Source organism: Macrotis lagotis, chromosome 2, assembly GCF_037893015.1.
Source record: "Macrotis lagotis isolate mMagLag1 chromosome 2, bilby.v1.9.chrom.fasta, whole genome shotgun sequence".
Lineage (NCBI taxonomy): Eukaryota > Metazoa > Chordata > Mammalia > Peramelemorphia > Peramelidae > Macrotis > Macrotis lagotis.
In genome coordinates, this window is record NC_133659.1 from 107818801 (window position 1) to 107846097 (window position 27297).

Here is a 27297-nt window from a genome sequence, read left to right on the forward strand (position 1 = left end):
GAAGCCATTCACCTGGACCAGGTCTAGTTCCTAACAAAATGGTTGGGCTTTCCCAAACACACAAGTAACCGAAAACTTTTAAGAAAGTTGCCAACACTTAATCTACCACCTCCCAACAAGGAGGATGATATGTTTATTTGGGTAGGAATAAATCAACTTGCAAAACAAAGATAAGAAAGACATAAAATAATGAGGTTAACCTTAACCTTAGTTCAGAAACATCTTTGTTGCTTTGTTTAGTTCTAAGACGGCTTATTGTGTGAAATAAGCAGGGGGTCAAACAGGCTACTTCCCTGACTGTGAGTTAGAGAAATGAACACAATCTGGCTGAGACAGCTGCGGATTAGCAGCACTGGAGGCTTCCGCTGAAGGCTCGCAAATTTTAGATCCCCACAACAACCCTGTGAGGTAGGTGCTCTCTTCTAACTCCTTAGAACACAGAACAAAACACAGAGAGGTTATTGTGAAGGCTTGTTTGAGGCAGGGCTTGAGCTTGGTTTTTCTTGACAGGAATAACTTGTTGCCGGATGATCTCTGCCTCTTAAGCATAACCTCAAACAGACAAATGCCACACAGAGATGGGGAGAACAGTAATTTAAACTATATCACAATACACAGTTTACCGAACGAATGGATGCAAGAGATGAAGACATTCAAGGGCAAGACAAGTCGGATACTTTGCTGGGGGTTTTCTTTGACGTCTGCACTTTGGCAGACAGGTTTCCAAAATGGAAGGGGAAGCAGTAGTAGTTACTTCTTATTTGGGGGCAATGAGGCGATTTAAAGTGATAGATGAATGGATGGATGAATGAATGGATGGATGGATGGATGGATGGATGGATGGATGGATGCAATGGTAGGGAGGGGGAGGTGGTCTTGGTGTACAATGTCTTTCATTTCCCTGGCCATTCTTTATAACCCGAGCTTGGTCCTTCTCCAGCGTCTCCTCTTTGAGTTGTACCTGATCTTATCGCCAGTTTTCATCCGAATCCACTGGGGAATGGGACGATTCTGCTTCTGTTTCTTGGCCAGGAACCTCTTGATTCTGAATGTTTTATGAGAGGACATGATGATGAGATAACAGCCGAGCTTCCACCACGATGGCTGGACGGGCGAAAAAGGGGGAAAAAAAAGCTAGAAATATTTTAAAGAGAAAATTCATTTATAGCTAAGGATGTTTAAGTCATTATTTTAATAATAGCAAAAGGTTAAAACTTTTATTTATAAATCACTTATTGTATATTCTCTGTTCAGAATTAATTATCAAATGTATATGTCACAACCTCAAGTTAATTTGGCAATCTTTAGTGAATTTACTTTGTAATGGACCTGTACAGAAGTTTATTTGTCAAATGGAATGACAGCCTCCAAATGGGGGAATGATTAAAAGGAGTAAGATAAGATCAAAAATAAAACTAGGTTAATTTTTATTTGCAACTGAATTTTTTGTGTATATCAATATGAGAGTAGGCAAGTTAACTGTAAATTGTAATGACCTAAGAAGTTCAAGAGGTTTGATCTGATTAAAATCTTGTAATTAGAAGTTCTGAAAGAAAGGAATCCTCTACAAGTAACTTCAATTGAAGAAGATTTCTGGAACAGACTCCAGAGAAACAGAAGAATATCAAATATCTCAAGAAGAAAGAAAATTTGGACTAGAAGTTTATGTTTTTGTTTATCTTTTCCATCTTGTGTATATTTGTATAGGTTATTTAATTTTGATCCGATTGGGAAATGAATCAGACCTATTGGTTTAGAGAAGAAATGATAGGATGAGACCCAGTGACAAGATTTAATAAGTGGAGACCCCAGAATGATTAAGACAGCAAAATAAAGTATGGAACCAAAATTTGTATTAAAAAGAAAAAGGAAGAATTAAAAGAAATTAAATATCTTATGTTTCCATAAAAGAAATGACTCAGTCAGTAAACTAAAAAAGAGGCAGTTAATCCATGCAAACTGCATCTTGATTGAACAATACCAAGTAGACTAGTAGATGGATGCATAAATCAAGAAGGTTAGTGTAGAAGGAGGGTGACTTGGGTTTACTTGGTTCATTATTTTGAGCATGCTTAATAAACTTGTACAATTAACATCTCCAACCTGGGAGGAGCTTAAGGGACATTATAATAGCATATGGGGATGTGAAGGCATGACTAGAGTGACAGGACATAGCAAGGAGTAACTTAGAAGAAGTGAACTGGGAAATTGGGAATTACATAATCCCCAGGCACTGAGCATCTAAGGGAAGGAAGTTTCAGGGGCAGAGATAAAAGTTGTTTGCTTTTTGTCTTCAGTTTGTGTGTCTGTTTTTGATGACAGCACCTTTCCTGCAGAAATGAATTAAATTTTTAAGTTCATTCATTATGGAGTCTTTGTTTTTCTTTAATATTTATTTCTAACAATTCCCTTCTTAGCTCTTAACTAACATGAATTTATTCTTTGGGATTCTTTAGGACATTGTCAATTCCTCCCCTGCTGCACCTCAATTTTCTCATTGTCATTTCTCATTTCTCTTTCTCAAAGTTTCCTATGTATTTTCTGAATTTAAAAACTTCATTTTGAGGAGTTAATAGGTTTCACCAGATTGTCAAAAGGGATCTATGACACAAAAAAGTTTAAAACTCTCTTCTCTAGTTCAATCCCTTCAGTGTACCAAGTAGGAAACTTTCTAATACATATATATATATATATATATATATATACACACATATATATATATGTATATATAAATGCATTAAATATTAGGAACTTCCATAAATACCACATTGCTAATATGTTCTTGTTGTTATACCAGGTAATTTTGATTAAGAAAATCTCTTGTTTTCTTTCTTTAGTGGTCTCCTGTGAACAGCCACACTTTCCAAATGGGAAGTTAGCTTCTGGCCTAGGAGCCAAGTACACATACAAAGACACGGTTCTGCTTGAGTGCAACAGGGGTTACATTCTAAATGGCACCAATGTGATTCACTGTGGAGATGATAATCAGTGGCATCCTGCTCTACCCACTTGTATGATCAGTGAGTATGGATACATTCCTTTTTTAAATTGATATTTTAGTTTTTCTAATTACAAGTTACAAAAGTTTTTCAACATTCATCTATATGCATATGTACATTTTTAAGCTACATAATTTCATTCCACTTTTCCTATCCACCCACCCCATCCCCTCAGCAGCAAAAAGTCAGGTGAATATTGTACATAAACATTTGTGTTTAACATGTTTACAGATTAGTCATTTTCTATATGAGGAAATAGGATTAAGGAAAAAAGAAAGAAAAATTATGAGATAGGAAAGAAATGAGTAAGAGAAATTTTTAAAAAGTGAATGTAGTTTTCATTCTGAAGTATATTTGTTTTGTTTTGTTTTTCTTCCTCTGTATGGGGATAGCATTGTCCATAGCCATTCTCCTAGGGTTATCCTAGCTCTCTGAACTATAGAGAGGAGTTGCTTCCTTCAAGGTCAATCAACTTGTTGTTAATGTGTATAATGTTTTCTTGGTTCTGCTTCCTTCACTCAGCATCAGTTCCTGTAATTCATTCTGCTTCTCTAGAGTCTGACCATTCATGGTTTCTTATAGAACAAAAGTATTTCATAACATTTATATAGAATAACTTGTTCAATCATTCCCTAATTGATAGGCATCCCCCCAATCTCCAGTTCTTTGCTGCTACAAAAAGAGCTACTGTGAATATTTGGGAACATTTGGGACTTTCCCCATTTTTTATGATTTCTTCTGTAGTATTGGAAGTCCTGGGTCAAAGGGTATGATCATTTTTATCGCACTTTGGGCATAGTTCCATACTGCTTTCCAGAATGGTTGGATCAGTTCACAACCTTACCAACAATGCAATAATGAACCTCTCCAACATTGACTGTTTTCCCTTTTTTGTCATTTTAGGCAATCTAATTGTTTTAATTTGCATTTCTGTAATCAGTAATGATTTGGAGCAGTTTTTCATTTGATTATATATAGCTTTAATTTCTTCATTTGAAAACTGTCTATTCATATTCTTTAACAATTTATCAATTGAGGAATGACTTATAACCTTATAAATTTGATGCAATTCTCTATATATTTTAGAAATGAGATCTTTATCAGAGCCCCTAAATGTGAAAATTATTTTCCAGCTTTCTGTCTTCCTTCTAATTCTGGCAGCAATAGTTTTATTGATGGAAAAACTTTTTAATTTAATAAAGTCAAAGTCATCCATTTTGCAATTTATAATGTGTTCTATTTCTTGTTTGGTCATAAATTTCTCCCCTTTTCATAGATCTGACAGAGTATTTCTTATTCTGTTAATTGATCTATGGTGTCACACTTTAAGTCTTAATCCTGCACTCATTTTTATCTTATTTTGGCATAGGATGTGAGATGTGAGTCTATGCCTAGTTTTTGGAGTATGGACACATTCTAAGCCTACTCAGAAGTACATACATGGGAGCATATAAAGGGAACATATGCTAACATATATTTTGTCACAGTACAGTTTAGTTTTATTCTGATTCTCAGAAGACTAGAGATATGATTCTTTTTTATTATTATTAATTGAATTTTATAATTTTCCCCCCTAATCTCACTTCCCTCCCCCCCACCTCCCACAGAAGGCAGTCTGATAGCCTTTGCATTCTTTCCATGCTATACATTGATCAAAATTGAATTGCTGTTGTTAAGAATATAATAACATCACAATAACTATAATAACAATATTAATATAGGACTTTATTATTCATGAAGTTTTTACATGTATTATCTCATTTGATTTTTACAACAACCCTAGGAAGTAGGTTTTATTATTATATCCATTTTAATGAGAAAATTTGGGCACAGAAAGATTAAGTGACTGGCCCGTGATTATATAATGAATGCATCAATCTGGATTTGAACTCAGGCTTTTCTGACTCCAAGATTGTACAGTGCTTTGTGCCCTATAGCCTCTAACTTTAGAGGAAAATAGCATCTTCTGTCTAGTTCTTTCAATAACCGGAAACTATTCATCTTTTGAATCTGAAAACTCTGCCAATAGCTGTACACATTATGTATGTGACATTTCCATATGTGTGTATATGTGTCTATAAATGTATATGTAAGTATGTATGTGTATGTGTATATATATATGTATATATATATATGTATATTTGAATATGTATTCATTTAGTCCACTGGTAGAGACATTTTTATACTAGACACCAGACTTCCCATTTATCACTTTATAGGCTCTAATAAGGACACATTTTCCCCACAGAGAAATCTTTTAATTGCTAGAAAATTTCTTGTGTCCAATTTCTCCTTTCTTAATTACCCCAAAGAAAATTTCTGACAATTTCAAGATCATTGTCTAAACTGTTTTCTGCCATGTCATCCCTTAAAATGGCAGGTTGCTACGTTGTCATGTTGGCCTCAGTAACAATTGTTTCCAATGCTTCTCTTATGACTAGATGCCTGCACAAAACGACCATCCATTGAAAATGCTGAACTTAGATTACGTCATAGAGATGAGAATGTGTTCTCAGTTGGAACTGAATTAATATTTACATGCAAATATGGATACAAAGCCATTTCAGATATACCACTTAAAGCAACATGCCAGGAAGATTTTACCTGGCGTTTGAGTGAAGGACTCTGTAAGAGTAAGTATCTTTTAATATCTGCATTTTCATATGTAAAATTCAGTGTTTAGAAAACCAGTCGACCTCTCAAAAAATATTTAGGAATATTTTTTTAAAGAATTGCATTAAGTTTTAGAGTCTTAAAATGTTCAGGTTAGAAGGGTTATTAAAGGTCATCTAAAAGAGTATGGTACAGGGAAAAGTACAATGTCCCTGAAATTAGAGGACCTGGGTTTAAAACCCATTACCAACAATCACTTGTGACTTGTGTCACCTTCCTGGATGAAAGTTTCATCTTCTGTAAAATTATAGGATCAGACTCCATAATAGTCACAGAAAGTATTATTCTAGCTCTAAATATATGATCCTATGATATAGGCCAAATATCTACTTTTGTACATAAGAGTAATCTGGATTCTTTTCTCTTCTCCCTTTATACTACTTCCTATAGGAATTTTATCAGCTCTTAACATAATCATTTCTAGGCAGTTGACTTTCAGATCTACTTGTCCAACTCTAACTTCTCTCTCTTTTTTTCAGGAAAACCACAATTCTATATTAGCCATGCTGTAAAAAAGCATGAAAAGTAAAAAAAGTAAAAAAATCTCCACTCAAAATTAATTACTTTTCTTTCTGGAGGTGGATAGTTTTTTTCTATAATGAGTCCTTTGGAATTGTCATGGATTATTGAGTCTTTGATTGTTGAGTCATGGATTGTTGAGTCTTTCACAGTTGATAATCACTATAATGTTTTACTACTGTGTACAATGTTCTTCTTGTTCTGCTCCAGTTTCAATTTGTCTTTCCAGGTTTCTCTGAAATGACTGTCCTGCTCATTATTTTTTTTATAGCACCACAGTATTCCATCACCATCATATACCATGACGTTGTTCCCCAATTGATGGGCATCCACTCAATTTCCTATTATTTATCACCATAGCTGCTATAAATATTTTTGTACATAAAAGCCAATTTCCTTTTTCCTTTGATCTTTTTGGGATATTAGTTGTAATATTGATGGGTCAAAGAGTATGAACAGCTTTGTAGCCTTTTGGATATAGTTACAAATAGTATTCCAGAATATTTGAACCAGTTCATAACTCTACCAACATTGCATTGATATACCTAATCTTCCACATCACTTCCAGCATTTGTCATTTCCTCTTTTGCCACGTTAGTCAATATAATAGATGTGAAGTGTCACTGTATAGTTGTTTTAATTTTCATTCTTCTAATTATTAGTGATTTACAAATGATAAATAGCATCTTTGATTCTGAAAACTGCATCTTCATATCCTTTCACCATTTATCAATTGGGAGATAGATTCTATTTTTTTTATAAATTTAGCTCTATTTCCTATATCTTTGGAAAATGAGGCTTTTATCAGAGAAACTTGCTCTGTTTTTTTTCAGTTTTTTTCTTTCCTTCTAATTTTGGTTGCATTGGTTTTATTTATGGAAAATCTTTTTAATTACAAGTAATAAAAATTATCCATTTTACTTCCTATAATTCTATCATTAATTTATTCATAAACTCTTCCCTTATTCATAGATCTGACAGGAATATTTTTCTACATTCTCCTAATTTGCTTGTAATATCACCCTTTATGTATGAATCATTTACCCACTTTAACCTTATCTTGGTATGTGGTATGAAATGTTGGTTTACACCTAGTTTCTGCCAGACTGTTTTCCAGTTTTAGTAGCTGTTTTTCTCAAATAGTGAGTTTTTGTCACCAAAGTTTGGATCTTTATTTATCAAATATTAGATTGCCATAGACATTTACTACTGTTTATTGTGTTCCTAATCTATCACTCTGTTTCTTGTTCAGATCAGATTATTCTCATGATTACCACTTTGCAATATATATTTTAAAATCTGGTACTGCTAAATCACCTTCCTTCACTTCTTTTTCTCTTGATATACTTGACCTTTTATTCTTCCAGATGACTTTAAAAGAAATTTTTTTAGTGTTATAAAATAATTCTTTGATAGTTTGATTGATAGGGTACTGAAAAAATAAATTACTTAAAGTAGAATTGGCATTTTTATTATTTTGACTCAGCTTACTCTTGGGTAATTAATATTTCTTCAGTTGTTTAGATCTGTCTTTATCTGTGCGGTGTTTTTTAATCATGTTCATTTAATTCCTAGATTTGTCTTGGCAGATAGATTTATAAGTATGTTATACTATTCTCAGTTATTTTATTTTTTAAAATATAATATTTTTTCCTAGTTACTTGTCAAGACAAGTCTTAGCATTCACTTTTTTCTTTTTTAAAATTTTAACGCAATGCGGTTAAGTGACTTACCCAAGGTCACACAGCTAGGTAATTATTAAATGTCTGAGGTCAGATGAGGTACTCCTGACTCCAGGGCTGGTGCTCTATCCACTGTACCACCTAGCTGACCCTTAGCATTCACTTTTACAAGACTTTGAGTTCCAAATTTTTCCTCCCTCCTTCCCTTCTCTCCCCCTTTCCCAAATGGAAGACAATTTGATATAGGTTATTCATTTCCATCATGTAAAATAGATTTCCAAATTAGTCATAGTTATGAAAGAAGAAAAAGATCAAAAGAAAAAATGTGAAAAAGAATAAAATAAATGAAAAAAGTATGCCTCTATTTGCATTCAGAATCCATCAGTCCTTATCTGGCTATAGATAGTATTTTCCTTCATGAATACATTGTACTTGCCATGGATCATTGTGTTGTTGAAAAGACCTGAATTATTCATAGTTGATTATCATACGTTACTGAAATTATGTACAATGCTTTCTTGTTTCTGCTCACTTCAAATTGGATTAATTCATGCAAGTCTTTTGAAGTTTTCCTGAAATCTATCTGTTCATTATTTTTTATTGCACAATAGTATTCCATGACATATATATCATAGCTTGTTCAGTCATTTCCAAATTGATGGGCATGCCCTTAATATTTTGCCACTAGAGAAAGGGTTGCTATAAATATTTTTACATATGGAGGTTCTTTACCCTTTTTATGATGTCTTTGGGATACAGACCTAGTAGTGGCATTGCTGGATCAAAAGATATGCACAGCTTTGTTGTCCTTTGGGTATAGTCCAAAATTGCTCTCCAGAATGGTTGAATCAGTTCACAACTCTACCAACAGTGCATTAGTTTCTCAATTTTCCTACATTCTCTCCAACATTTATCACTTTCTTTTTTTTTTATCATATCAGTCAATCTGGTAAGTATGAGGTGATTCCTCAGAGTTGTTTTTAATCTGCATTTTTCTAAACAAAAGTGACTAGAGTACTTCCTTTTGGGTCTTTAGATAGCTTTGATTTCTTCAACTGAAAACTGCATGCTCATATCCTTTGACCATTTATCATTTGGGAATGGCTCGTATTCTTATAATTTTAACTCAATTCTCTATATATTTGAGAAATGGGCCTTTATCAGAGACACTTGCTATAAATATTGTTTTCCAGTTTTCTGCTTTCCTTCTACTCTTGGTTGCATTGGTTTTGTTTGTGCAAAACTTTTAAATTTAATATAATCAGACTTATCAATTTTACATTTCATAATGCTCTTTATCTCATGTTTAATCATGAACTTGTAACTAATTTAACTTCTCTACTAGGAATTTGGATGCTATACCACTTCATGCATCTCTGTTTAGCATTGATATTGCTTCTTTGTCTATCATACCTTTTAGTAAGATGGTTTCCTTCCTTACCTCTCTTAATTAGATCTTTCTTTGCTTTTATCTTTTCTGAGATTAGGATTGCTAACCCCTGCATTTTTTTTATTCCGGCTGAAGCATAATAAATTCTACTCCAGCTCCTTCCCTTTATTCTATGTGTGTGTATCTCAGCTGCAAGTATGGTTCTTGTAAACAATATATTGTAGGAATCTGTTTTTTGATCCACTCTACTATCTGCTTTCCATTTATGGGAGAGTTCATTCCAATAACATTCACAGTTAAAACTGATAACAGTGCATTTCCCTCCATACTATTCTTCCTCCTCAACAGTGTTTTGTCTCTGCCTACCATGGGGGAGGGAGTGGACAAAAATAGTCACTACTCTTAAGGAGAGAATTAGGTGGAAGAAAACATAAAAATATCTAAATATGTATACACAAGTTATAGAGAGTGGATGAAAGTAAGTTGAAGAAGAAAACATTACTTTTGTACAAGTCCGTTCATGCTTCTCTGAGTCCATCCCTTTCATCATTTCATTATATCTCATATATCACAATTTTTTCCAGCCATTATCTTATTGGTGGGTATCCTTTTCATTTCAGTTCTTTAAATAACACAAAAAAGTATTGCTATAAATATTTTTATAAATATGGTTCTTTTCTCTTTTTATTTTTGTCCTTTGGGATATACATATAATAGTGGCATTGCTGAATCAAAGAATATGTATTTTTTCCAAGGTAGTGCCAAACTTCTTTCAAGAATAACTAGACCAGGGGCGGCTATGTGGCACAGTGGATAAAGCACCGGCCCTGGAGTCAGTAGTACCTGGGTTCAAATCCGGTCTCAGACACTTAATAATTACCTAGCTGTGTGGCCTTGGGCAAACCACTTAACCCCATTGCCTTACAAAAAGAAAACCTAAAAAAAAAAAAAAGAATAGCTAGACCAATGAATTCATAGCTCCATCAAGAGTAAAATAGTATGCTTATCCTCCTGCTGCCCCTCTAACAATTGTCATTTTTAAAAACATATTTACCAATTTGATAGGATAAAGTGAAATCTCAGGGTTATTTTAATTAGCATTTCTCTAGTTATCACTGGTTTAGTACCATAGATATGTGAAAATTTTATATATGCATATTCACATATCCACACATTCTCATCCATATTTACATATCCACATCCACATCTACACACAAATACATACATACAGACATATACTTGATATTTTGGTTTCTTCTTTTTTTCCAAAACTGCCTGTTTATAACTTTTAACCTTAATTACAAGAAAAAAGTTCTGGTTTTTATATAATGAAATGATTTCCTTTTTCATCTTGGCTACCAGACCTTATCAGAGGAGCTTGTTATAAGGACCACGAGCTCTCTGCCAAACCTCTCCAAATATCTTTAGGTTTTTTTGTTTTTGTTTTTGTTTTTGTTTTTGTTTTTTGCAAGGCAATGGGATTAAGTGCCTTGCCCAAGGCCACACAGCTAGGTAATTATTAAGTGTCTGAGACCAAATTTGAACTCAGGTACTCCTGACTCCAGGGCCGGTGCTTTATCCACTGTGCCACCTAGTCGCCCCTCCAAATATCTTTAAATAATGATTCTAATCAAATTTTAGAGGGGCAGAACCCACAAAAATACTAAGTGAAATAATTTTCTATCTGAAGACAACTTGAAAGATCTTGTCCATTGCACCAGGATTACAAAGAATCCCATAGCATAGCCCAGATCATGCTGGAGAGAACATGTTCCAGGCATCCAGGAGCAGACTTCAGGGTGCCCAGGACCATGGCAGTGGTGGCAGTTTCCAGATCTCTCAGCCCAGGGATTGCTAAAGACAATTGGGAAAGGCAGAAGAAAAATTTTGCCAAACTGGAGTGAGAGTGGAGTCCAGTCTGTCACAGGCCTCAGGACAGATCTGACCACAGGGGACCAGAAGCATGCCTGAGGAATCACCTGTCAGGGAGCCAACAAGCAGCTGCTTCCAGATTACTCAGTTCTCTGATGGTAAAGGGGTCAGGGAGATTGCAGAGGTCTCTTTGCTATCACTGAGGCAGGACTCCGTTGTTTTGCCCATATTCAGATCTAGATCACAGTCTGGGACACAAGTCTCAGAAAAAGGAGCAAAAACACATAAAAGCTTATACTGCCTGCAGCAGAGTAGAGACTCTCCTCATGGTTCCAGGGCATAAAGGAGTGCTTGTAGTCTTCCATAGAGCATAGCACAGGCCAAGAGAAGAAGTAGTCATAGCCTCTCATAAGACCTTGAAGGAATTGAGAATTAGCAGGGCCCTGGGAATGTTCCTGAAAACAGCTGCAAATCTCCCCCCAAAACTTGGGACAGTACATCCTCCACTCTGGAAGCAGAGCTCCACCTCAACAAAAAGTTAAAATCAAGTCATGGGCTGAGGAAATGATCAAACAACGGAAGGAAAAAACATCTTACTATAGACAATTACTTTGGTCCTATGGAGGATCAAAAATATACACTCAGAAGATAATAAAATTGAAGTTTCTGAATCCAAAGCCTCCAAAGGAAAAAATATGAATTGGTCTCAGGCTATGGAAAAGCTCAAAAAGATTTTGAAATTCAAGTAAAGGAAAGGAAAAATTGGGAAGAGAAATGAGAACTATGTGGGAAAATCATGAAAACCAAGTCAGCAACTTGGTGAAAAAGATAGAGTATACTGAAGAAAATGACATCTTAAAAAGCAATTTGGACCAAATGGAAAAAGCAGTGCAAAAGGTCAATGAGGAGAAGAATGCCCTAAAAAAAACTGACCAGATGGAAAAGGAAACACAAAATTTCTCTGAAGAAAATAATTCCTTCAAATGTAGAATGGAACTAAGCTGATGACTGTGAGAAATCAAGAATCAATAAAACAAAACCAAAAGAATGAAAAACAACAAGAAAATGTGAAATATTTCATTGGAAAAACAACTGACCTGGAAAACAGATCCAGGAGAGATAATTTTAAAATTATTGAACTGGGGCAGGTAGGTGGTACAGTGGATCGAGCACTGGCTTTGGAGTCAGGAGGACCTGAGTTCAAATCTGGTCTCAGACACTTAATAATTATTTAACTGTGTGACTTTGGACAAGTCACTTAACACTATTGCTTTGCAAAAACCAAACAAGAAAAGAAAAGAAAAAGAAAAAAAGAAAGAATGCAGGAAAATTGCCCTGATATCCTAGAAGCAGAGGGGAATATAGAAATTGAAAAGATTCACTGACCCCCTTCTGAAAGAGATCCTAGAATGAAAACTGTCAGAAATATTATAACTAGGTTCCAGAACTCCCAAATCAAGGAGAAAATATTACAGTCAAAAAGAAACTATTGAAATATCATGGAGCTACATTCAGGATAACACAAGATTTAGTAACTTCTACATTAAGGGATCATGGGGCTTGGAATATAATATTCTGGAATGCAAAAGAACTTGGATTACAACCAAAAATCAACTACCCAGCAAAACTGAACACTCTCTTTCAGGTGAAAAGATGGACATTCAATGAAATAAGGAACTTTTAAACTTTCTTGATGAAATGACCAGAGCTGAATAGAAAATTTGATCTTCAAGTACAGCACTCAGGTAAAGCATAAAAGGGTCAACAGGCAGGACAAATTATGAGAGATTTAAAGATGTTGAGCTTTTTGTATTCCTGCATGGGAAGACGATAATGATGACTCATATGAACCTTTTCATTTATTAGGGCAGTTATATAGACAAAGCACAAGAGGGAGTTGAATTTGAAGGTATAATATATTAAAAAGATGGAGTTAATGAGCAAGAAAGGAAAGAAGTAGAATAGGGTAGACTATTTCACATAAAAGAGGTAAGAAAAAGCTTTTGCCTTACTCTCATTGGAAGTGGCTCAGAGAGGGCATAACATACACACTCAATTGGATATAGAAATCTATCATATAGGAAAATAGGAGAAGAAAGGAATGGGAGAAAGGGGATGGGGAGGGGAGGGGGTGTAGGTGATAGAAGAGAGGGAAGATCAAGGGAGAAGGTTTTCAGATACAGCACACTTTTGAGGATGGACAGGGTAAAAGGAGAGAGAGAGAGTAGAATAAATGGGAGTGGAGGTGAGTAGAATGGAGGGAAATACAGCTAGCAATAGCAATTATGGAGAAAAAATATTGAAGCATTTTCTCTGATGTACTTATGATAAAGAATACTTCCCATTCCAAAGTCAGATCTGATGGTATCTGAATACAGACCGAAAAACGTTTTCTCATTTTATTTTTCTTGAGGTTCTCACTCTTTGTTGGGGGAAGAATTGTTTACTTTTACAACATGACTATTTTAGTAATGTTTTTCATGGTCCACATTTTTAACTTACACAAAGTAACTTGGTTACTCAGTGAGGGGAAGTGGGATGTGAAGAAGAGAGAGAGAGAGAGAGAATTTGGAACTCAAGGTTTTGAAAGTAAATATTGACATTTGTTTGTTTGTGTTACCTGGTGGAAAAATTTAAAAATAATTAAAAAGAAAAAAAGATGAAAACAACTTTTAAACTTTCTATAAGCTTTAATTGATTATTTTATTTTCTGTGATTTTCTCTGTCCCTTCTTCATTCTATCATGAATTTTTCTCGTGTTCATATCTATAAAAGATATGTCTCTCCTTGCTTGTAAAAGAAATGTTCATTTGGTGCTGGTGTTATATAACGTGAGAGGTTGACCTAAGTCAAATTTTTACTTCAATGCATTCCATTTTCCCAAAAGTTCTTGTCACGTTATAAGTCCTTGCTCCAATATTTAAAATTATCAAACACTGTATTACTGTGTTCTTTTGCTCATGTATATTTTGTACTTAATCTAGTCTATGATAGAATTTTCTATTTTCTTAACTTATGCCAAATGATCTCTTCAGTTATTTTGGCACAATCTATTGTAAGGCAATCATATTTCTATCTCTTCCATTCATACTCAAACTTCCCTGACCTTTCTTATTTGTTATCACTTTCTCTAGTTGTAAAAAGTTTTCTTTCTTCCTTTGATTTAGTTATCTATTTTTTTCCTCTCAGTTAAGTAGGTCAAACATAATTCCCCTTCAATTTTTCCCCTTAATATGATTTTGTTTAAAATTTTCCTTTTCTATGCTTTTTTTCAGAAGAGGATTTTCTTTCTTCTTTGTCTTCATTATTCAATTTCCTTTTCTGATTATTCTACACATTTTCTCAATGATTCATGGACCTTATTTTTGTTGTCTACTGCTTCAGTCTCTATTCTCATGGAGTTAAAGTTTCTAAAGTACCTTTCTTGGGTTGCCTTTTCTAATCAGGTTTTATTTTATTGCCTTGTCGTTCTTGCCCATCCTACTTTTTCTGCTTACTCTTAGGAATACCATTTCTTGCAGGTGAGAACAAGTATAGAGTTATTGCCTTATGGTAGAAATTTTCTTATCAATCTAATTGTGCAAGTCATTATACATTGCCTTTACCATGTTCAGTTCTCTCTTTCTGTCTCTTGCTCTTTCTCTGCTGTCTGTCTCTCTTCTCTGTCTTTCTCTGTATCTCTTTCTTCTCTCTGTTTCTCTTTCTTCTCTCTGTTTTTTCTTTCTGTCTCCCTCTGTCTTTGTCTTTGTCTGTCTCTCTGTCTCCCCTTCTGTCTCTCTGTTTATTTGTCTCTCTCTCTCTCTCTCTCTCTCTCTCTCTCTGCCTCTGTCTCTGTCTGTTTCTCTGTGTCTCTTTGTCTGACACTGTCTGTCTCTTTCTCTTTGTCCATGTCCCTGTCTCTCTCTGTCTCTCTGCCTCCCCTTCTGTCTCTCTGTCCCTCTGACTCTAGCTATCTTTCGGTGTGTCTGCCTCTTCCCTGTCCACCTTTATCCTCTTGCCATGTGCCATGAAATCTCCTTTTGGGCACCATGCCTCTCACTCCATTCCCAAGTATAGAATGTGTCTCTTCCCCCATGGAAGCATACTTCATTAGGACTTCTTACCATCACTAAAACAGAAATTTCCCCCCTTCTTTTCCCATTTGGCTCCTTCCTTATCTCTTCACCCCTTCTCTTACAGGACTTCTTCAGAAATTTCAGGAGGTTTGTTTCCCCTTCATTGCTGATTTTTGAATTGATTAGGACACATCAAATATTTCCCTCTATCTTTTTCCTATGCATGTTTTTAGAAAAAAAGTCATTATCTCTGTTATTTTTCTTATCATTGTCCTTAATTGTGGTATTTATTTACAAATTCCTGTATTTTTGTTGTCCAGAGTATTTAAAAAGCAACTAGTTTGTTCAAGTCTAGATAGGTAGGTAACACATTGGAAAGAACACTGGAGAAAGATAAACTTGAATTCAAATCTGGCCTTAGATATTTATTAGCTTTATGATCCTTGACAAATCACTTAACTCCTTTTTTTTAAATTTCTATTTTTTTTTTAGGTTTTTCAAGGCAAATGGGGTTAAGTGGCTTGCCAAAGGCCACACAGCTAGGTAATTAGTAAGTGTCTGGGGTCAGATTTGAACTCAGGTACTCCTGACTCCAAGGCCGGTGCTCTATCCACTGCGCCACCTAGCTGCCCACTTAACTTCTGTTTACCAAAGTTTACTCAACTGTAAAATGAAGTTAAATAATAGTATTTACTTCTTAGGGTTGTTATAAGGATAACATGAGCTGCTATTTTTAAAGTGTGTAGCATAGTATCTGGCAAATAGTAGGCACTTAATAAATGCTTGTTTCCTTCCTTTATTGTGGGAAACATCTCTTTTTTATTGAATGTCCATTGTTTTTCACTAATGATTTTTTCATTAATAAAACTTTGGGTTTCATCTTGAGTGCCTTTGTTCTTTGAATACATTATTCCATTCTCTTGAAGCTTCTAGTGGGTACACATGATGCAACCTTGAACTATTTAAATTTCCTTTATATTTAAAAGATATAGTATGTGGTCTAGCTCAGATAAGTGAGGTTTATGTGGCACCTACTTCTCCCTCCCTTTCCATGTTTGGATAACCATTTTTCTTGCAATCTGTTTGTGAGAAATAGTGAAGTTCACTTTGTCTCTCACTCCCTTCCTCCTTGCATTTTCTTATTATATTCCCTGTCAGGGCACTCATACCAAGCTACACAGTTTCTGACTCTGTGTAATACTAGGAATGGATGAAGGAACTTATTTTGGGTTTCTTGATCACTGGTGCTCTTTCTATATTAAAGGCAGAGTAAAAATGGGGAATTTGAGTTTTTGTATGGCTTACCACACTATCATCTTAGATAGGAGTTGTGCCTTTTCAGGTAGGCAGTTAACCCTAGCAGAATAATAAAATTTAGTTAAATGTAGATCCTTAATGATGGAGTATTCCAATTCTATTAGGCATCTGTAAGAATTAATAGAAGGAATTTACTTTGATAACAATCTGTGATAGTGTTGGGACCCTTAGGGCCTTGCTTTAATGAACATGCAAGAATTATTTATAATTAGTATATCAATTGGAATGTTGTGGAAGTTGTTTCTTAAGAGCTCAAAAAGTTTATTCTTTTTTCCCTTCTATAGAAATAAGGTTGGGAGGGTAATATTAAATATGCCATCTATAATCTTTTTTCATTCTTTTATTTCTTTGGTAAAACTTTGCCACAAAAAGAGCAAAAATGAAACTCTATCTAGTCAAATTATAACAGATTCTAAATTAGGAAGGTTTTAATTAATATAGGTATGTGTATTAGAATAAATTCTAAGACTGTAGGAATTAAATCATGGAATTCTATAGATATAGGTTGATAATCCCTGAAAATACATTTTTTTTGGCAAGGCAATGGGGTCAAATGGCTTGCCCAAGGCTACACAGCTAGATAATTATTGTGTCTGAGGCCAGATTTGAACTCAGGTACTCCTGACTCCAGGGCTGGTGCTCTATCCACTGCGCCATCTAGCTGCTCCAAGATGCATTTTTTAAATGAATACATTAGAAAGTTTTATCATTACTACATCAGTTTTATATATCAGTAGATAAATAAATTCTTTCAAGGACTATTTTGTCTTTTTAATCTAGTATATTAGGACAGTTTTTCATGACAATTTTTTGAAAGACATTTTTACCAGGCTTTGTTTTTTAATCTAAGCTTCAGTTAGACCAATAATTCCTAGATTATCTCTTCTGGATCTATTTTACAGGTTTGTTTTTTTCTAAAAGTTACTTTACATTTTCTTCAATTTTTTTTAGCCTTTTGATTTTGTTTGATGGAATCTTGGTGTCTTATAGAGTCATTAGTTTCTATTTATCCAATTCTAATTTTTAGAGTTTTATTTTCTTCAGTTAGCTTTTGTGTTTCCTTTTCAAGTTGACACATTTTACTTTTAAATGAGTTGGGTTTTTTCCAGTTGGACAATTTTATTTTTTGATGAGTTACAAGGAATTGGTTTCTTTAGTCAATTTTTTCATAATTCTCTTGTATAGCTATCATTTCTTTTTTTCCACTTTTCTTCTTCCTTTCTCTTTTGACTTTTACAATCTTTTTTTAAGCTCTTCCATGAAATTTTGGATTTAAGTTCAATTCATATACTTGAGACTTTCCATGTAGTTAATTTGTCACTGCTTTCTTTTTTTGAGATGACATTTTTATCATCTCTATCTGAATAATAGTTTTCTATGATTAGTTTTCTTTTTTTTCTTTGCTCATTTTAATAGTTGAGCTCTGCTCCTGGGGTATAGGGATATAAACCAGAGCTTTTTGTCCTGGGGCTGGGATATGGTCCCTGGCTTACTGTTTTTCAAGGTATTGCTTATGCAGAGGCTTTGCCTGGGCAGTGATTTGTTCCCTTCCCAGTCCTTTCTGTTGCCCCAGTGTTTCTAGGGTTCAGACTTTATCTGGGGTTGGGACTTTCCAACTAGTATGCTATCTAGATGAGCCAGGACCTAGGCTGCTGTCTAGTTGTTGGAATCTGGATTTTGCTTCAACTAGAAATCTCCCGTTGGCTTTCCCATTCTCTTGCCTAAAGTTCAACTTCCCCTTCTGTGTACTCCACAAGAAACAGAACTCCATTGAAGATCCTCTATTATTAGAATTGAGAACTTGTTTTGCCCCCCCCCCCCCTTTTTGGTGAGATCTGTAGCTTTCATGTTTGTGTAGAGGCTTCATTTAATGTTGTATAGGGAAAAACTCCAAAAGCATGCTAGCTGCACACCACCATTTTGACTCCACTCAAGAAGTCCACTCCCTTGTTTTCCATCAATAACTTCATTCCACCATGAGGGTTCATAGTGGGGCAGCTGTTAGCAAAACTTAATCTCAATCCTTACATTCCCAGTTAATGAAATAAGGTAGGGGGCCACAAAAGGATTCTTTGACTCCTTTCAGGGAAAGACCAGTGACAGTAAGTAGAGAGTATGATTTCAATCTTACTTAAAAAAAAGCACAGAGAACCCCTAAAACAAATAGCTCAGGAGGGTAGAGGAGCAGATGGGGTGGGTTGAGATGGGGTAGTGGAGGGAGGAAGGCAGTGTGGGGAGGAAAATAAGGTGGGTAAAGGACACAGAAAGCCAATTATGTAACCTCAGATCCCTCTTGGGAGCACTTGGACCCATAGTAGGCAGAGGAGTGTTTGGGGAGGCTGGAGTTTGGATCCTACTTTTTTTTCTTTTCAGGATTAGAATCTTTTATTAGCCTAGGACATACGGCAGCCCAGAACAAGTCTCCTCCCCAAACACTTGGGCCTCCCCACATCTGCTCCTGTCTACCTGCTTCCCCCTTCGGGGAGCTCCCTGGCCCCAGGCCTGGGCCAGAGCTAACTTGGGGCCTTAGGATTTCTACTTTCTGATATGAATCAGGGAAACCCCAGGCCAATGCTTGTTCCTGCTCTGGTCCTCCATCCCAAGGACCCGTCCTGGAGTCAGTCTGGCCTGACATAGGTTGGCCTAACCATGCTGCTTTGAACTCCCTCCTTGCCAGCCAGCCCCTCCACTGCTTTGATCCCTAAAGTGCTTTGAGATCCCCAGTGACTTGTCTCCAGAAAAGTGGGGTCCCATTTGGAAGAGTGGGTCTGAGTAGCCCCTACTCATATTCTTCTCTATCGTCTGGATACAGTAAATCAGTTAAGTTAAATGACAATCTCTGATTAGGTTTCTAGGGCCCACAAGTGTTTAGCAAGCTCATGGCCAGTCTTGTTCCAAGCTCAGGCCCAGATGCCCAGTTCCCTGCCAGGGGCTTGGCTCCTCCTGCTAGCTCAGTCGGTGCAGGAGGCAAGGCCCCTGTGGCCAGGGAGGCAGTCCCGGTGCTTGAGATAGGACAGGTAGGTATCCCAGCCCAAGGTCATGCTGTTTACATACATCACTTGGTAATGGGTGGGCACATAAAGGAAGTTCACCAGCTGAGCTGCTGGCCACAAACACCAATTAGCCTTGTAAAACTCCCAGAATTTCTCCTGCAGCTCCTGGCTGGCGCTGTCCAGGCTCTGGCCCTCTAAGCAGCCCATCCCCAGGAAGTCCCAGATACCCAGGAGCCGGGAGGCCACCAGCTGGGCCACGAGGACCTTCTTCAGGATGGTCCGGATGCCTTTAAAGCCCATGGCAGGGAAGAACTTGTCCAGCCACTGGTACCAGTAGTGCAGGAAGGAGCCCATGCTGCAGCCCAGGGCAAACATGCCAGCCGTGTGGCGCAGGTCCAGGGGCGGGGGCGGCCTGGGGGCGCGCTCCAAGCCGTCCCTCCCAGGCCTGGCACACGCCGTCCCCCGCCACCATCAGGCCGCCGCAGCCCAGCGTGTTGGTGAGCCCAGCAGGCGGCCCCGAACAGCGGCCGGCAGGCGGCCAGCAGCCCCTCGGAGGCCGGCGCCCGGGGCGGAGGCATCGCGGCCCCCGAGAGCCCGCTGGGCCCGGCTCCGGCTTCTCCGAAGGCCCCGCTCTGGATCCTATTTTTATAAGATTTGAGTAACTGGAGACCAGACTGATTCTTATTCAATCCACCTTTGTTTTTGTTCATTAACATATCAACATTATCATCTCAAATTTATCGGTAACATCTTAGAGGTAATTTATTAGCATAATGCTTTGCTAGTGTTTTCCTGGGCTCAAAATTAGGGAAGCATTTTTGGCTTACAGACCAAGCAGTTAGTAATACTGTCCTGAGGGGCTATTACTATTAGAGCCCAGAAGACTCCCTCATTTAACACAGACTCAGGGTGTGGCCTCAGTTAATTTATTATAGAGATATTTGCTAATGGTTCCTAATGTTCTAATATTTGAGACACTTTGTATTTGCTATGCTCCTCTGATTTTGGGGAGCAGTTTGTAAATGGCATCTGTGAACCTCTGAAATATCCTTACAACAATTTCATTATTTTCTAATTTAATTCTTGTTGCTTTCTTAATATCAAAAAATCTCTTTCTTTATTAGAGATTTGTTGCCAAACACCATTAATGGTCAATGGAAGAATTGTACAGTTGATCAATGACTGCAAATATGGGCTGAACTCTAAAATTAGAGACTACTGTGGTCACCAAAAAATAAGCACCTGCCAAGCAGATGGCACATGGAAACCTGAAATACATGTGTGTGACAATGAAGAAATATCTGGTAAGCACTATCAATTTCTAAGTCACAAGGCATTACTAGCTCAGACATCTTTTTTAGAATTTATTAATTTTCTCATAGGGTGACATTGGAATAGTTTTTCTAAGTAGAAAAAGAGGAAAAGCTTCTTGACTAGGAAAAGGGTTTCCTTGACATAAAACATTTAGAGTATCACATTAAGTTTTGGACATCAAATGTTAGGAAAGAGATTGTTTAACTAAAGTACATCCAGAGGAAGTCAAGAAGGATGTGAGGGAACTAGAAAGCATACCATCTGGGAATTGATTAAAGGTTGGCAGAGGGTCTTTACACAAATCTTTCAGGGACTGCTTTCAAGTATTTGAAGAAATGTTTGTTATTCAAAAGAGCAACTGGGCTTATTCTTCTTAGTAGAAACACTCAGCAATGGGTGGAATTTTCTGAAAAGCAGATTTTTGGCTGGATATATAAAGGAAAACTTCCTAACAATTGAATGTTCAAAACTGGGATGAGTTGTTTAGGGAGGTAATGTATTCTGCATCACGGAAGATCATCAGATAACTTGTTATCCTCTATCTTGCCATAACCTTCTACAATACTATCTCTTTCTATGCCTCCTAAACCCATTCTTTGTCATCTCTGCAACCTTCAATCCTTCTACCTCTCAATATTTTCTGAGACCATTATCCTTTTTTCTGACTGTACTTTCCTTCTTTTTTCAATCTTCATACTATAGCATTGAATTGACTCTATTGATATCCATTCCTTACCAAGTTGTTTCCATTGTATGATTCCTGCCCACCTCATGTGTTATCTGAACATAGTTAGAGTCACTCCTGTGCTAACTGGATAAATTATAAACTCATGCCATCTAATTTCAACTGACTTCATGCTGTGGGTAGGCCGGCAAAGTTTTGATTCCCTATTACCTTCCTTACAGAAACCTTTCACCTTTCTTTCTTCAAGTTTCTACTTCTTCAGTTGAGGACATTGCCTCTGTCCTGAGAAAATTAAAAATAGTCAGTGTGAGCTCTCTCTTTTTCCCTTTTCAATTCAAAACCCCCTACATAATCCTCAGCTCTAACCCCTTCTATCCTAGGTTTTGACAATGAGGTAACTTTTCTTCTTGCCAAGACAATCCTAACACATGTTTCCTTGATTCCATTCCCTCTTATATTCTACAGAAGAACACGACCTCAACATTTCCACCCAACCCACTCTCTAATCTTTTCTAACCTTTCCTATGCCTTGTTGTAACAACAAAAATCTGTTGTGTACTCAAAAATTAGTTGAATATGCTAATTACTTAATTTAACATACTAATTTAAATTTAATTATTATATTCATTGTATTTGTTATTTTATTTTACATTATTTTAATTATTATATAATATAGTAATTTAATGTTGTAATTTAATATACTTACACCCTTAAAGCATCATTGAAGAATTTTTTATTCAAATCCTTTGGACCATTTTCACAAATCTCCAAGGGGTTTATTGATCACTAAAGGGGAGTACCTGGTATTGTGGATAGAGTTGGAAGGTCTCAGCGAAAGTCCTGCCCTGATGTATTTTAGCATCATGTCCATGGCAAGTTATTTAGTCTTCCAGTGTGCCAGGTAACTGTCTAAGACCCTAAGTTATGGATGATATGCTGGTAAGTTGAGGGAGTTTCCACATCAGATTTTCCCCACAGGGTCAAACAGACATCCTCCCCTCTATTCTCTCCACCAATTGTGCAGGAGCACTGTGGTATTGCAGTAGCAATGAAAAACAGGCCTGCCTTCAACTGGGAGGTTACATGTAAACCGAGAAAGAAGAGAAAATCAGCATTTAGAGCAGGAATAGGGAATCTTTTTTTTTTCTGTTGAGGGCCATTTGGATATTTATAACATCATTCACCTGCTATATTTGATCAAACATTTAATTCATCCCTAAAAAGCTCCAAGACCTATTGAACTTTGAGTCTGATCTGTGGTTGCCATGGCATAGCCAGACCAAATGACCCATGGAACAGATGATCCCTACTCCTGGGGAATTCAGAAAAACTTTAATCAATCCCAATACTTCTGCAGCCTTAATCTGGGGGGTGATGTAGGAGGGTACCACTTTAATAGGGAATCATGCTATGTGATCTTATTTGAGACTTCATATCTTTTTTCCAGATCACCCAACTCTTATTCTTGTCAGTGATGAGAAGAAAATCCATAAGTTTTCTTAACTGATCATTATTCTCACTTTTTTTCACTTTCTTGTCATCCTAGGCTGCCCTGAACCCAATGTCTTTGCAAATGGGATATATAGAACAGTTAATGGACTAATAAGTTATAGTTTGATATTTTCATGCAATGATGGATATGTCTTGATTGGAGAAAAAGAGATTACCTGCAGATTTTCAAAATGGTCACATCCTTTCCCTCACTGTCAAGGTAAGTCCAGACTTGTTTAATGGGAAGGAGAAACCAAGAAAGGTCTTATATGAGTTTCTTTACTACCATGTAATTATACTTTAGCAATTGACTTTTTCAGTGTCCTTTGGGGATGTGACAGGATTGATAAAGGTACTGGCAGGAGCAGATGAGCAAGGAAATCCTGGTTTAATATAAAATTTCTAAAAATTATTAGATGTTTGCCTCAAGGTCACATGTAGGGTCACTACTATATGATATGATATATAATAGCATATGAAATGCATATTACTTATTTTTAGGTTTTATCCTTTATTAGGTAGTAAGAGACAATGAATATTTACAGGTTAAATTTAAATGTGACCATTTGAAACAAAATTATTCCAGAGGTGAGAGAGATTCAGATGCTGTGTAGGATTTGCAATATAATATGTAATATATGTGATATGTGAAATTTATATAATGTATTACATACTATATTAGAATAAATATAAAATTATATGTTTTTATATATCTATGTGTATATGTTATTGTTAGTTGTGATCAGAAAACCTTGTCCAGTAGATAGGTAAATTCCCATTTAACTAGAGAGGAAATGAGAGAAAGGAAAGGAAAATAAACTGCCAAAAATAATTTAGAAATCAAGCTAATGTGGTGAGGTGAGCTAAGAATGGAAAACGCTTAGTCTCCAAGGATATTTTAGATGTTCTATTTTTTGCTTTCATTGCTTTACCTTTATCCCTTGCATCTCAGAAATAGGAATTACTCAATGAAGGTATTTTTCTTATAGCTCTTTGTCCAAAACCAGAGGTATTAAATGGAAAACTGTCTTCAGAGAAGATTCAGTACCTTGGTAATGAAAGAATCAATGTCCAGTGTTCCCCTGGATATTATTTGGTTGGTCCTCAATACATCACTTGCTCAGAAAACAGATCCTGGGTCCCAGAGGTGCCCAAATGTGAATGGGTAAGTAATATGTCTATGGTTAAGTTCTTGCCACATGACCATTCAGTGAAATATTGGACAATGGGTAAGGTCATAAAGTGTGAAAATGCTCCCCCCCAGGAGAATTAGTAATATAATGCCCATACTAAAAAAGATATGTCAATTATAACTAAAAATGATATATCTGTTAAAATTAATTTTAGAATTATTTGAAATCACTTACAGGAACTATTTATTTCATCTTTAAAGCATCTTAATAAGATATGGTTTATTTTCTAAGTGGTAGCTAGAAAAACCTCTTACTTTCAAGGGCACTGACATTTTACCACAACCAGCCCAGGAAGCAACAAAAGCCTTTAGAATACCCTAAAATATAACTCAATCTATTCTTCTGACTCCTTTTGTTTTGTGTTAGCTTAGGATCTATAAGGAAGACAACTACCCATCCTAGGGGTTATCTTGTCTGAAAATTCCCTACATTGAAGTATTCAAGTCTCCCTCAAACAAAGATGATACTGATGAAAGAGTCTGGGGAGTTCCACCTTGATTATATAAGTTGTAGAATCATCAAAGTAAGATACTCACTTATTGAAGTCTAGGTGGTAATTACAGAAAATAGACAAAAGAAAGAGGATTTTGTCAAGATGGTATTTTGGGGTTCCCTCTGCTCAGCACTGGCCTCAGGTACCAATCACCTGGATGCCTTATCAGTGTTGCTTGAGCTAGAGTCCCAGACTTGCAAGGTTATAGACTGGACATGTACAGTCAGGTCTACCCTCCCCTTGTGCTCTGGTCAGTATTCATTCTTTTGGCTTACTTTAATCTTAATTTACATTATTCATGGATTTCACTATTGAGATTTTTGACAAGAAAGTCACATTATTCTTGATTTATGCTTAAGGAATGGCTTTCACTCCCAAGGACACTGACAAGAGTTTAGAAAATTCCTTGTTAACTCTTGCTAAATTCCCAGGTGTAAACCTTTGACCCAAAACTCATTTCAGGGATTCTGTAACACCAATTTCTTAGAAGCTACTTAGGAAAAGTAGCTAAGGTCGACCTGCTCTGAAAAGACTTTCTTATTAACATGCAAATAAACTTGGAAGAATATCTCCAAAAAAGATTATAGAAAGAAGGAAAAGGCTCATATGTACAAAAATATTAGTATCAGCTTTTTGTTATTACCTCAAACTTGAACTTAGGGGTTGTCTTCCTATTGGTGAATAGATTAAACATATTGTGGTATATAAAGGTGATGAAATATTATTGTGCTGTAAAAAATGAAAAAAATGGAAGACCTCTATGAACTGATGCAGAGTAAAGTGAGAAAAAACTAAGGGAACAATTTTATGATGACAACATTATAAGTAAAAATAAATCAAAAGACTTTAGAACATTTCTCAGTGCAGTGGAAAATCATGGTTCCAGAGGACTGAAAATGAAGTATATGACCTGCCTCCTGCCAAAGATGTGGTAGAATTAAAATGCATAAGACATACATTTGGAGTCAAAGTGAGAATATATTTTACTGGTCTATACATATTTGTTACAAGGATTTTCTTATTCTTTTAAATTGGTCAGTTGGGGGCTAGGAAGGAGAGAATAACCATTTGATTTAATATTTAAATAAATATTTAATTTAAAACCTTTAAAAACTGAATAAAAACTAGGTGAAGCAGACTAAATCTGAAGTCCTGATTTTATTGTGCTGATTAATTTTTGTGCTATATACCTGGTAGCTCAAATCAGCGCTCCCCTTATAATATACAAAATGGAAACTCAGAATATTAGAAAGAATGATCTAGTTCATCCTGACTTCAAGCCCCATTTACTTCCCTCCAAGAGGTGAAATGACCTCTGCTTCACTTTTGTTTGGATGGAGTACCAATTTTCCCTCTCCCTCATCTCCCATTGCCCTTACCCTTGCCCTTGGATCTTTCTTGCAATCTTGATAGTATCATCTTCATTGAAGTGGATAGAGCATTGACCCTGGAGTTAGGAAGCTTGAGTTCATATCTAGCCTCACTTATTAGTTGTATAACCCTGGACAAATCACAACCCTGATCCAGATTAATTTCCTGATCCATATCTGACCACTGGACCCAGATGATGACAGCAGAGCAAGTAAGGTTGGTGACTTAGCACAGCAGTCCCTTGCTCAAATTCAATTAACTTGCTTGTCATGGCATCACCTCCCTGATGTCATGGTCTTCTTTGAGAATGAAGGACAAACAAAACATCATCATTATAACTACCTATTACCATGTCTTAGTTCAATCCTTGAAATAAATGCTACTCAGATACAAAGTAATTCCTAGCCCTTTCTGCTCTTCAGAATATGGAAAATTTTGGCACAGACCCTAAAATAATTTCCCTTTCCTCCAAATGAAAGCCTTTCTAAAACCATCTATTTGTTTTCGGTTTTTGTTTTTTGTTTTTTTTTTTAGGAATTCCCTGGGGGCTGTGAGAAAGTTTCAGCAGGCTACAAGCTTATGCAGTGCTTCTCAAATGCTCAGGATGTGAAAACAGCCCTGGAGATTTATAAATTATCCCTGGAGATTGAGATGTTGGAACTAGAGATAGACAAAAAAAGGTGTACTAATCCACAATCATCACCACCACCACCACCACCACAATATTCTGACAAAATAGAAAGAGATCACCACAGCCACCATTATGATTGAAGTTGTTCTTTAGGTACTCATTCATAGGAATAAAAGACTGCAATGGGAGAATTTGCTAATGTATTTTATACTGTTGAAAATGAGAAACTGGTGATAATTTGATCTGTTGTAGTTCATTCTTCCAGACTGAGCAGCATGGCTGGTGACTATAAATAAAATCATTAGAAAATCAGATTGCATTTACTTTCATTTAACTCCTCTATCATAGGATGGGAGAACCCTTTCCAAATCTATAGGTAATTAAACCTATTTTTTCAGAGTAGATAGAAAGTTAACTGTGAAACCAGAAAGACCAGGATTCAAGTCTTGCTTCAGACACATATAATAAGCCTGGAAAGATAGACTTGTTTTGAAAAGTTTTGATAGTCGGATTTCACAGGTACCCCTAGGTGAAGGAAAAAGAAAATAAGTAATAATGATTAGTGACTCCCAGTTAATTGCTAATGAAGCAACCATTAAAATGGAAGGGCAGGGCATTT

General features: G+C 36.2%; 1 protein-coding gene and 1 pseudogene across 2 annotated transcripts in view; one reads left to right on the forward strand and one right to left on the reverse strand.

Moving 5' to 3' along the window:
• C4BPA (complement component 4 binding protein alpha) overlaps positions 1-26990 on the forward strand; it is a 51305-nt gene extending 24315 nt beyond the window's left edge. For both annotated transcript variants that reach the window (XM_074222552.1, XM_074222553.1), the window contains exons 7-12: positions 2838-3020; positions 5441-5632; positions 20625-20804; positions 23046-23210; positions 23980-24155; positions 26582-26990. In XM_074222552.1, coding sequence (XP_074078653.1) covers positions 2838-3020; positions 5441-5632; positions 20625-20804; positions 23046-23210; positions 23980-24155; positions 26582-26818 — 1133 coding nt within the window. In that variant the 3' untranslated portion in view covers positions 26819-26990. The remainder of the gene's footprint in view (positions 1-2837; positions 3021-5440; positions 5633-20624; positions 20805-23045; positions 23211-23979; positions 24156-26581) is intronic.
• LOC141510841 (mpv17-like protein 2 pseudogene) lies at positions 18507-20216 on the reverse strand (annotated as a pseudogene).
• Positions 26991-27297: the final 307 nt, after the last annotated feature.